We start from the raw sequence: 10,610 nt of genomic DNA, 5'->3' as shown, positions 1-10,610 counted from the left end.
AAAAGATTTAGTTTTAGTTGTGTGTGTGTGTGTGTGTGTGTGTGTGTGTGTGTGTGTGTGTGTGTGTTATTATGTATATGTGAGGGCAAGTGCCTAAGGAGGCCAGAAGAGGGTGTCAGACCTCTCCTGGAGCTGGAGTTACAGGCAGTTGTGAGCTGCTGGGGGTGGGTGCTGGGAACAGAACTTGCATGCTCTGCAAGAGGAATAAATGCATGCTTTTTTTTTTTAACGTGTTTTTTGAGACAAGGTCTCTTTATGTGGTCCTGGCTGTCATGGAAATTGCTCTGTAGACTAGGCTGGCCTTGAACTCACAGCAGTCTGCCTGCCTCTGCCTTCTGAGTGCTAGGATTAAAGGCATGCACCACTATGTCTGGCTACAATATAAACTTCTGTTAAGCCATCTCTCTGGTCCCAAGAATATAGACTTTAAAAAATAGATGCAGATCATATTTAGTAGCCGCAGGTACATGTAAAAGATCTCTAAGCTTGACTCATTTGGCATATATGAGCTTGTGGTCCAGTTTCATTTATACCATAAACAAACAAAACCCAGCTTTGGTACTAATATGCTAAAGTCATTCTTTCAGATGTGTGTGTTTAAAGCTCCTTAAATTCCAACTCAAAACTTTCATTTTGAACTCAGTCTCAGCTGCCGGGCTCCCAGCCTGTGTGCCAGTGATGCCAGTATTGCCCTTTCCTGCAGCGTGGGGTCAGACAGTTGGGCAGCTCTCAAGAAAGCTCGTGCTCCTATTGGCTGGCAAGTAAAGTCCCGGGATAGATAGGATTAAGGGTTTCAAAGAGGATTCCCCCAGCCCTCCCTCAAAGGAGGGTCAAACACTGTGGTCTAATTCTGGGATAAAATAAGCCTCTGGGGAGGAGAACGTGCCTGTTGACATAGCAGTGTGGCCCCTCCCGAAGCGGCATTTACTGTTCGCCGCCCCCACCCCCCACCCAGGGATGGGTAGGGAGGTCTTTTCTTGAGGCAAGTGTGCAGTGGGTCCAGCTCTATCTACCACATCGAGTTGAAACAACTTCCTTAGGTTTCCTAAATGGGGTCACAACACCGAACCTCTGGGAGCTGCCGCTCCTGGTGACTAAGGGACAATGTCTGCCAAGAAGTGCAGTAGTGTCCCTGGAGAAAGCACTTTGCATGAACCTCCATCAGCACACTCTCCCAAAGCTTAGGCCCCAAAGGGTTAAGGTAATACACCCACTCACATCTTACTGCAATTCCTTTCTTGACTGGGGAACAAAGGGCCCCCTCACTATGCTTGATGCGACTCTACACCTTCCCCAAACTGCCCTCATACAAAGTGGGAGCTACCGACCAGGGTGAGGGTGCCAAACCTGGAGCCCACGTGTTAACCCATCAAACTCAAAGGGATCTGGGGTCACTCTGGACCGATTTCTATTAATAGGAGATAAAGCTCCTGCAGACATTAGAGGTAATGCCCTGACCGCCCTGTGCGGTTAACTCCTCTTGAGCCAGCAAGTTAAAAAACAAAACATGTCTTGCCCAGGCAGAAGTGTGCCTCGAAAGGATCGTGTTCATACGCACACACCCGGGTTCACTACCTCTCCTTAACAGGCCAGCCCCCACACCCATACCCTGGAAGGAGAAGGGGCAGTGGGTGGTCGTTGGGTATCAGTCAGCTCAGCTTTGCCACACATAAGGCGAGTGCCACAGCCACCAGCAGCACGGCACTGAAAACAGTGGCGGCTAGGGCCTTGCTGGGGTCGCAGGGTCCCGCGCGCTCGTCTACCGAAATGCCACCAGCCGAGGAAGCACCGGCGCTGGCACCGGACAGGAGTTCGGCGCCCGCTGCCTGCCGCGCCTGCACAGTCCAGCGGGGTACGTTGACTTTCATTTCCATGTCGTCGATCATCTCGCCCACTTGGAGGACTTCGCGTTCCAACTCAGGCAGATCAGCGACGTCGAAGTCGCCTTCGGCCTCGTGTCGCAAACTGCGAGTGCTCAGGGCGCGCGCAGCCACAGCAGAGGAGCCGCCGGCCACCCCTGTGCGCACGAGTGGCCGGCGCGGCGCGTGCAGCGGGAAGGCAGCTCCCAGCGCCAGTGAGCGCTGCATGTCAGCCTCGAGCAAGTCCAGGCAGCCCGAAAAGGCCACCCAGAGCCGCTCGAACTCCGCGCGCTCCTCGGTCGCCAAGCCCCGGTCGCGCAATGCGATGGTCAACCGGGCGCCGGTGGCTACGGCCAGCTCGCGCGCCTTCTGGCGGGTCTTCTGCAGCTCCTCACGTAGGTCCTGCGTGTCGGCGGAGCCTCCCACAGTCAGCACCAAGTGATGGTAGCACGCCGTGGTCTTATTGAGCGCGTCCAGCAGCGCCTTGCACTCCTCCCTGGCCATGGCGCTGCCCTTCGGCGGCGGTGCCCCACTCGCACCCTTCAGCGTCGCAGGTCGCCTCCAGCCCCGATGCCAGTCTTGGGCTGGGCGAACCGAACGCTCCTCATTGCCTTTCCGCCGCTCTAAACGGAGCTCTCTGGGGGACCCTCGACGTGCGCCTCCGACGTCCCGGCGTGCAGAGGGAGTCGGGTTAGCTGCCTCCCATCCTCTCCTCCATTTTCCCCCACGCGCTCCAGGTCACTCGCAGTGTCTCTGCACGACTTTCTCCTTTACGGTGGTTCCCTGAGAAGCCCAGGATGCAAACCCCATCCTTGGTGGATCCCACGTCTCCAGGCTGAGCTGCGAGCCTCAGCTCGGGCCAAGGGCAGCAGGATCCAGTTTCCTAGGACACGCCTCCTGCGGCGGGTCTGGGCCAGGAGCTTCCTCCCCCTTGACCAGCGGTAGGCGGGGCCCAGCCAGGGGAGGTCAAATGTGGCTTTCCCTCCTTTCCCTACCATGCATTCCATTATAGTTCTGGAACCTTAGCGCTTTGCAAATCCAACTTTTTCCTGTTTGGCAGACGAGGAAAACTGAGGCTCGGTAGAAAGAAGCTTATGCGGAGCCCATGATAGTGAGGAGACGGGACTGAGGGTCACTGACTCCTGGAGGCAACAGAGTAGTGTGGCTCGGAGGATTGAGCACCTCTGATCTGCAACACAGGGCGATCGGCGGGGCAGAACGGTTACCTAGGTGGGGCTCTTCTCCATCGCCGTCCAGCCCCAGTTCGGGAACCCAGTTTGGACCCCACCCCTAGTGTCAGATCTTCCCCAGGTCCCGCCCTCTCACATTTTGGGCACGCGCACTCCCTGACTCTGGGCGGGGCTACTCTGAGTAGGAAGCGCGGAGTCGCCTGAGCCCCACCCCCCAACTGAACTGGACTTAATGATTGCTCTATTTACATGTCAGTCTCAGTGAAGTTGACCTCTTATTGGACAAAGTGGGATGAGGCTCCACCCAACGGCGGAGTAAAGGGGTAGGCTGAAGATTGGAGCTGCCGCACCCGGGTGTTGGGCACTGAGATCCCAGCCCAGAGCCTGGGAGGTGCTGTCGTAGCTCAGAGGTGAAACTATGTAGCCTCTTAAGTAAGTGTCCTCGAAGGGTGTCCTCCAGTGCCTCCCTACTCTGGGGGGCGCGGAGGTCGGGCGGGGAGCGGAAGGGGGAGGGGCTCCCTGTGCTGAGCTGGAGCCCGGGGCAGGGCTCATGGGCCCCCGAGGCCCTGGCCCTTTGCGGACTGAGCTTCTAGCCCCTCTGGTTCCTCTACTGTCCGCAACGGGGCGCGCCTTGCCTACGGTGCCCACCCAGTCTAGAGGAAAGGCGAGGCGGCGCGGAGAATGCGTCCTCTGTTCTCGGGGCTCCACGGCAGGCCCGGGTCCGGGGATCTGGGACTTGGGACAGTGGACGGGGCCGTCGCTCGCAGGTCGTGTGACCTGGGAGGCTTTCCGGTGGCCAACCTGGATACTTTAGGAGGAGGCTGTGTGTGCAGGTCCCAGTCTAGGCCGTCCGATTGTGGTCCCCGCGAGGGATGAAGGAGGAGAGGGTATGCCTGCCTGCTTTACACGTGGCGACGTCCTCTCGCCCAGTAGGTAGAGAGCACTTCTGGACAACTCTTAGGTAGTCTCTTCAGTTTCTTGGTTGAAAACGGACTGTCCAGATGCGCGCGCGCCAGGCGGTGCCCCTCCAGCCTCGCCTCCAGCTCCAGGGGACGTGGACACTCAACGGCGGGTGGCAGTGGTAGCAAGTGACACATCGTTATCGAGGAATATGAGGGCTGATGAAGCTGGATAGACAGTGTTCAGTGGCTGGGAATTGTTTCGTTCTGTGGAAAGAGGCTCCTGTTTTCATTAAACCTTGTAGACTTCCCACTGACCCTGAAGCGCAGGAGCGCATTTTAGCGTTTTGAAAGCACCCCAGTGCAGGCCGTGGTGGTGTGGCAGCCAAGAGGGTCTAGAGCCCTGAGCCCCAGTACTTACTGTCACTTAGGGGTCGTTCCTTTAGCCAGTTCATCCTTTAGCCGTTTGCATCCAGATCTTGGATGTTGTGGGACTTGGCCATTCTCGGGGGAGGATGGTGGCAGCCACACAGGGGCCACCTATAGGTCTTGATAGGGGAGTAGGTTTCAGGAATGAGTGGAAGGAGGGAGAACCCATCCCTTTGGAAAGCTGGAGGGGGATGGGGAATGATGAGGCTGCAAAAGTACACAAAAGCCAAACACCAAGTAGAGACCATGGGGGGAGGGGGACAGTTGTGGGGAGGGAGACAGAAGAATACTGCATACACTCGAGGTTGGAGAGGTCACTTGGGTGTGATTCACCAGGACAGGTGTGTGTGATATCTGGGAGGCAGAGGTAGAGGATGGTCTTGAAGTTGGGTGATTGTGTGCTCCCGGGTTAGACCTTGGGTGAACTCCCCAGCCTTGTCTCACCTGAAGGAATCCTGGAGGCAGCTTTACTAGGAGAACAGCAGTAGTGTCTGCAGAGAGCCTGGGTTCCAGGTCGTTGCCTGGACCTCCGTGTGCCAGTCCGACAGTGCTGTGCTCATACCAGGCTGCTGCAGGCTTTTTGTTATTGATTTGTCTGTGTGCTCGTCAATGATTTTGTGCTGTTAGGACACTCCCTGACGATTAGCTGGTGACATTCGGCTGGTGTCCAGTAACTTCTTCCAAACAATTATAGATGACAGACATAGAGAGGAATCAGTTCAGGGGAAAGGTCATGAGGTTGGCCATCTTTGGGAGATACCGAGAAACGCCCATCTGCTGGAGATCCTGGCAAGTAGATGGGTGCATGGCAGTCGCAGGGTGATAGGGTGGCATTGTGAGTAGTGATTGTAGCCCTCCAGACTTAACTGCCCCTGACCTTTCCTCCCAACGCGGCACATTCCAGTGTCACGGTGTTTGACAAGCTTTGAGCATCTTGTTTATTTTGGGCTCTTTCCCTTTTTACCTGCATGGCTGCTGCCTGGGATTAACCCTTCACCCACCTGGGCAAGACAGCTGTCTTCTTGCTTCCTCTTAACAGCCTCACGGTGAGCCAAATGCAGGCCTTTAACAAAGGATTTTTAAGAAAAAATATAGCTGAGATCTGTAAATATTACAGGCCCAGAAGGACACGGGTGACTAGAAAGCACAGACTACCCCCCCATGCTTCCACTGATATTAAAAATAGATGACTAGAAAGTTTCCCCCTACACACACACACACACACACACACACACACACACACACACACACACTCACTCACTTTGAATCATCTATTCCTGGAGAGCATTGCTCATCACTTGGCCAGTGTGCCTGGTTAGGGTCCTCACAGGGCAGAGAGATCTACAATGGTAACACTTGGCCGGAAGTGCATCTCTGGGGCCACAGACTCCCTGTGCTGGTTTCTGGGAGCAGGGCTGTATCCTGTCACCTGATGGGTCCTGACCACCCTGACTTATCTGGGTTGGCAGGACAGTTAAAGACCACAAAACCACATTGAACTGTGCACACTGCCCCCTGAAATGTTCAGGCTAATTTGGGGCGCCGTATGGCTGTCTTGTTGACAGGGTAGCTAGCCTCAGGTGGTTCATGTTCAGGGGTATTTGGCATTTCTGACTAACGCTACTGACTTTTCTGTAAATTATCATATCATTAGAGGTCTGGCAGGGATGGTCAAGATTCCTGTGGTGCTCAGATTCTTAGGACTTTTATGGACTCATCTTACTTAATTAAAAAAAAATGTTTAGCCTAGTTTTCTGTGCTCACATAGAACCCCTCACCTCCTGAATCCTTAGCACTGCTCCGGTATGTTCGAGGCACGTCTTCATCTCGGATCCTCTCCATTCCCTGCTATTTCTTTTCCTCTCTGGCCTTATCTCCTGTCTGGGGAATGACAGTTTTGGTGCTTTGCCAGTGTGGCGATGTCCTTCCCCAGCTTGATCTCGACATAACGCACATCCTGTTTCTCAAGTGGTTTTTATCCAAAGCATCTTCTGCTGTTACACTCCACCCCATGGACCAACTATCAGAAACCAGGACGAAATGCTGTCCCCCGTGACTCAGTCCCTTCAAACTGCTGGGGGGTCATGAGAGGATTATCTAGGCTCGAGCAATAATGGAATTCAAAGAATCAAACACCTGAACTGTTGCCGAGATCTTCCTGGGGCCCAAGGAGGGATCATTTGCACCCATTTTTATTCTAGCCTCTTCTTAAAAGTTTTCTTTGCAGGGAGCTCCTCAGATCAGGCCCCAGTGGGGCCAGTAGTCAAGTTAGCTCTCACTGGGCCAAGAGATTTGGTGTGGGGCCTGTGTGGCTGTCTGTCAGGCCAACTTGTCCATCTGGGGAGATGGCGTTTGGTCTTGTCCATTTGTGCTGATGAAATAACCCTTTCCAGGTGTTATTCTTTCCATCACTAAAAATGTTATTTTAAACAGTGTGTGTGTGTGTGTGTGTGTGTGTGTGTGTGTGTGTGTGTGTGTGTATAGAAATTAGGGGACAGGAGCTGGAGAGGTGGCTCAGTGGTTAAGAGCATTGGCTGATCTGGCAGAGGACCCAGGTTCAATTCCTGCACCCACAACTGTCTGTAACTCCAGTTCCAGGGAGATATAACACCCTTTACTGGCCCCCACATGTACCAGCATGCACATGGTTCACAGACATACATGTAGGCAAAACACCCATGCACATAAAAGAAAATAAAAATAATAATTTAAAAAAAGTCAGAAGTCAACTCTCGGAGGTCAGTTCTCTCCTTCCATGTAGGTTCTGGGGATTGAACTCAGGTCATCAGGGTTGGCAGCAAACACCTTTATCCACTGAACCGTCTATCTCACTGGCCACATTAATTTTAACTTTAAAATAATGATTATATGTTGAAAGTATATGTTGGCCGGGCGGTGGTGGCACACACCTTTAATCCCAGCACTCGGGAGGCAGAGCTAGGTGGATCTCTGTGAGTTCGAGGCCAGCCTGGGCTACAGAGTGAGTTCCAGGAAAGGTGCCAAAGCTACACAGAGAGACCCTGTCTCGAAAAACAAACAAACCAACCAAAAAGAAAGTATATGTTGGATAGATTACAATATATAGAATGTTAAAATCAGTTTTAGCTGTTCTCTTTTTAAGCGTGACTTCTAGACATTTATATTATGCACGTATCGGGCATGGTGGTGCTTACCTGTAGACCCAGATACTGAGTTGAGTTACAAAGATCAATATTTGAGACCTTATAGGTACAATGAAAACAATACAAATACAGCCAGCGCAAGGTAGTACAGTCAGTAGACATTGTTGCTGCCACGCCCGAGGACCTGAATTCCATCCCCAGGGCCTGCCCGTATGTTGGAAGGAGAGAAGCAAGTCCCGTGAGTTGCCCTCTGACCTCCACATGCATGCACATCATAGCACACGTCGTGCCCCCCATGTGAAGAACCAAAAAGAAAATGTAATCATTCAAAACAAAGACAATAAGAATTTCCGTCTAGCCGTGTGATCTGTGTCTGTAGTTCTATTTTTTACCTACCTCTTTTTGTACGGGTCTAGACCATTGGAACACAAGTAGAGAATGGAAATAGGACAGCCGCACACGAGGACTTGCAGCGTGGCAGACAGCTTTCCCAACTGCTATGAGAGATGGGGATTATGCCAGAAGAGACGTTGGGACAATTGGCTTACCATATGGAAAATGAAATCAGCTGCCGATTTATAGCATCTACAGAAATAAAATCCAGATGGGGTGGAGATGGAAATGTGAGAAAGTTTAGGGTTTTTATAGGTTACAGGGAGCTGTATTTGTGGAATTGGAGGGGACCTGGCCTCAGGTGGCCTTTGATGTATAGAAGTCACAGTGTAACAGCTTCTAGCTGCCCTTGTTCCATTCTTCTCTGGATGTTTTCGTCTGCCTCACCTGTCTTTAACGCTGTGACTGTGTTTTGTTCCCGTTTGGCTGTGTTCACTAGATCGCATGGACACCACCTTCTCCCCCCACCCCCCATGTTTTTTTCTTACTTGGGCTATATGTAAGGCTCCTGGAAATCATAGCTAGTTAACTTAGGCCACAGGGCTGGCTCAGCATGAAAAAGTGTAGAGAAAGCTGGCTATTGCCTTGCAGACCTACTCCAATCCCAGAGCTAGGGAGACCGAGGCAAGAGAATCCTGATTTTGAGGATATATGTAGGGGGATTCTGCTTCAAAAGCAAAAACAACAAGCCGGGCAGTGGTGACCCACACCTTTAATCCCAGCACTTTAATCCCCAGCAGAGGCAGGCGGATCTCTGTGAGTTTGAGGCCAGCCTCAGAGTGAGATCCAGGACAGGCACCAAAACTACACAGAGAAACTCTGTCTCGAAAAACCAAACAAAACCACAAACACGAAGTGTTTGGGCATTTAACGCATGGTAAGCATAAGACCTGAGGTTCAGTCCTTAGAGCTGCGTGCGTGTGCGCGTGGGTAGGTGGGTAACCACAACCAAAAAAAAAAAAAAAACCCACAAAATCCACAATCAACTATGCTGGTTGTGATGGCCAAAAGCCTTTAATCCCAACACTTGGGAGACAGAAGCAGGTGGATCTCTGAGTTCAAGGTCAGCTGGGTCTACAGTCCTAGGCTGACTGGTACATCCTGAGGCCCTGGCTCTTCACAGCTTTTTCCTCCCTTGTTCCAGGAAGCTCACTTGGACCCCCCTGAAGTCCATATGGCTCTATATGACGAAGATCTCCTGAAGAACCCTTTCTACCTGGCCCTTCAGAAGTGGCGGCCTGACTTGTACAGCAAGGTGGCCCAGATCCACGGCATTGTAAGTCTACCCGTCCTGAGGGTTGCCCTCAGATGTGTGAGCAATGTCGGAAGTGTGGCAGAAATGAGACATTCAGAGGAAGTCAGTTACAGAGCTGCTGAGTTTAACTGAGGGACCCCTTCCAGCTGTGTGCACGACAGTGAGGGACCCCTTCCAGCTGCTTCCTGGATGAAGCAGCCGCCTGGGACCGAAGCCTGGTGTCTTAGTTTGGGCTTCTATTGCTGAGATGAAACACCATGACCAAAAAGCAAGTTGGAGAGGAGAGGGTTTATTTGGCTTACACTACTATATTGCTATTCATCACTGAAGGAAGTCAGGACAGGAACTCACACAGGGCAGGAACCTGGAGGCAGGAGCTGATACAGAGGCCATGGAGGGGTGCTGCTTACTAGCTTGCTCCCCATGGCTTGCTCAGCCTGATTCCTTCTAGAACCCGGGGCCACCAGCCCAGGGGTGGTACCACCCACAATGTCCTGGGCCCTCCCTCATCAATCACTAATTAAGAAAATGCCTTATAGCAGGATGTTATGGAGGCATTTTCTCAACTGAGGCTCTCCCTTTGAGATAACTCCAGCTTGTGTGAAGTTGACATGAACCAGTCAGCACGCCAGTGCTCGGCAGTTCTCACCTGCTCAGCTGGGTGCTCGCTCCCATGGAACTCGGGAATATGGACATGTGAATTCATACACAGCGGCATGGTTAGTTTCACATGTCAACCTGGAGTGCTTGATGCTCATTGGCTAAGGGCACTTCCTGCTTCTGCAGAGAACCAAGAAAATCTCAGTGGAGGAATTATCTAGATCAGGTCGGCCTGTGACCGTATCGTTAATCGATGCAGGACAGCACGGCCTGCGTGGGCCACACTGTGTCCCGAACCTTGGATGGTAGGAGTGAAGAAAGCTGGCTGATGTGGGCGGCAGCGAGCAGGCAGTGTGGGGGGGGGGCGGCAGCGAGCAGGCAGTGTGTGGGGGGGCGGCAGCGAGCAGGCAGTGTGGGGGGCGGCAGCGAGCAGGCAGTGTGGGGGGCGGCAGCGAGCAGGCAGTGGGGAGGGCGGCAGCGAGCAGGCAGTGGGGGGGCGGCAGCGAGCAGGCAGTGTGGGCGGGGCGGCAGCGAGCAGGCAGTGTGGGCGGGGCAGCAGCGAGCAGGCAGTGTGGGCGGGGCAGCAGCGAGCAGGCAGTGTGGGGGGGGCCGGCAGCGAGCAGGCAGTGTGGGCGGCAGTGTGGGCGGGCGGCAGCGAGCAGGCAGTGTGGGGGGGCGGCAGCGAGCAGGCAGTGTGGGCGGTGGCAGCGAGCAGGCAGTGTGGGGGGGGCGGCAGCGAGCAGGCAGTGTGGGCGGTGGCAGCGAGCAGGCAGTGTGGGGGGGGCGGCAGCGAGCAGGCAGTGTGGGCGGGGCGGCAGCGAGCAGGCAGTGTGGGCGGCAGTGTGGGCGGGGCGGCAGCGAGC

General features: G+C 53.7%; 2 protein-coding genes across 3 annotated transcripts in view; one reads left to right on the top strand and one right to left on the bottom strand.

Moving 5' to 3' along the window:
* Positions 1-305: 305 nt before the first annotated feature.
* On the bottom strand, positions 306-3,154 carry LOC114698872 (regulator of G protein signaling 9 binding protein). Its single transcript, XM_028877714.2, has one exon. The coding sequence runs from the start codon at positions 2,361-2,363 to the stop codon at positions 1,650-1,652; it is 714 nt and encodes a 237-aa protein (XP_028733547.1). The 5' UTR covers positions 2,364-3,154; the 3' UTR covers positions 306-1,649.
* A 212-nt stretch (positions 3,155-3,366) lies between these two features.
* The window catches only part of Ankrd27 (ankyrin repeat domain 27), a 53,080-nt gene continuing 45,836 nt past the window's right edge, over positions 3,367-10,610 (top strand). For both annotated transcript variants that reach the window (XM_028877763.2, XM_028877762.2), the window contains exons 1-2: positions 3,367-3,481; positions 9,037-9,168. In XM_028877763.2, the coding sequence (XP_028733596.1) occupies positions 9,067-9,168 (102 nt within the window). In that variant the 5' untranslated portion in view covers positions 3,367-3,481; positions 9,037-9,066. The remainder of the gene's footprint in view (positions 3,482-9,036; positions 9,169-10,610) is intronic.

Source organism: Peromyscus leucopus, chromosome 1 (genome assembly GCF_004664715.2).
Source record: "Peromyscus leucopus breed LL Stock chromosome 1, UCI_PerLeu_2.1, whole genome shotgun sequence".
Lineage (NCBI taxonomy): Eukaryota > Metazoa > Chordata > Mammalia > Rodentia > Cricetidae > Peromyscus > Peromyscus leucopus.
This window is presented reverse-complemented; position numbering and strand designations above follow the sequence as displayed.

Coding starts and splice junctions, on each gene's coding strand:
- LOC114698872 (XM_028877714.2), bottom strand. CDS start 2,363: ATGGCCAGGGAGGAGTGCAAGGCGCTGCTGGACGCGCTCAATAAGACC.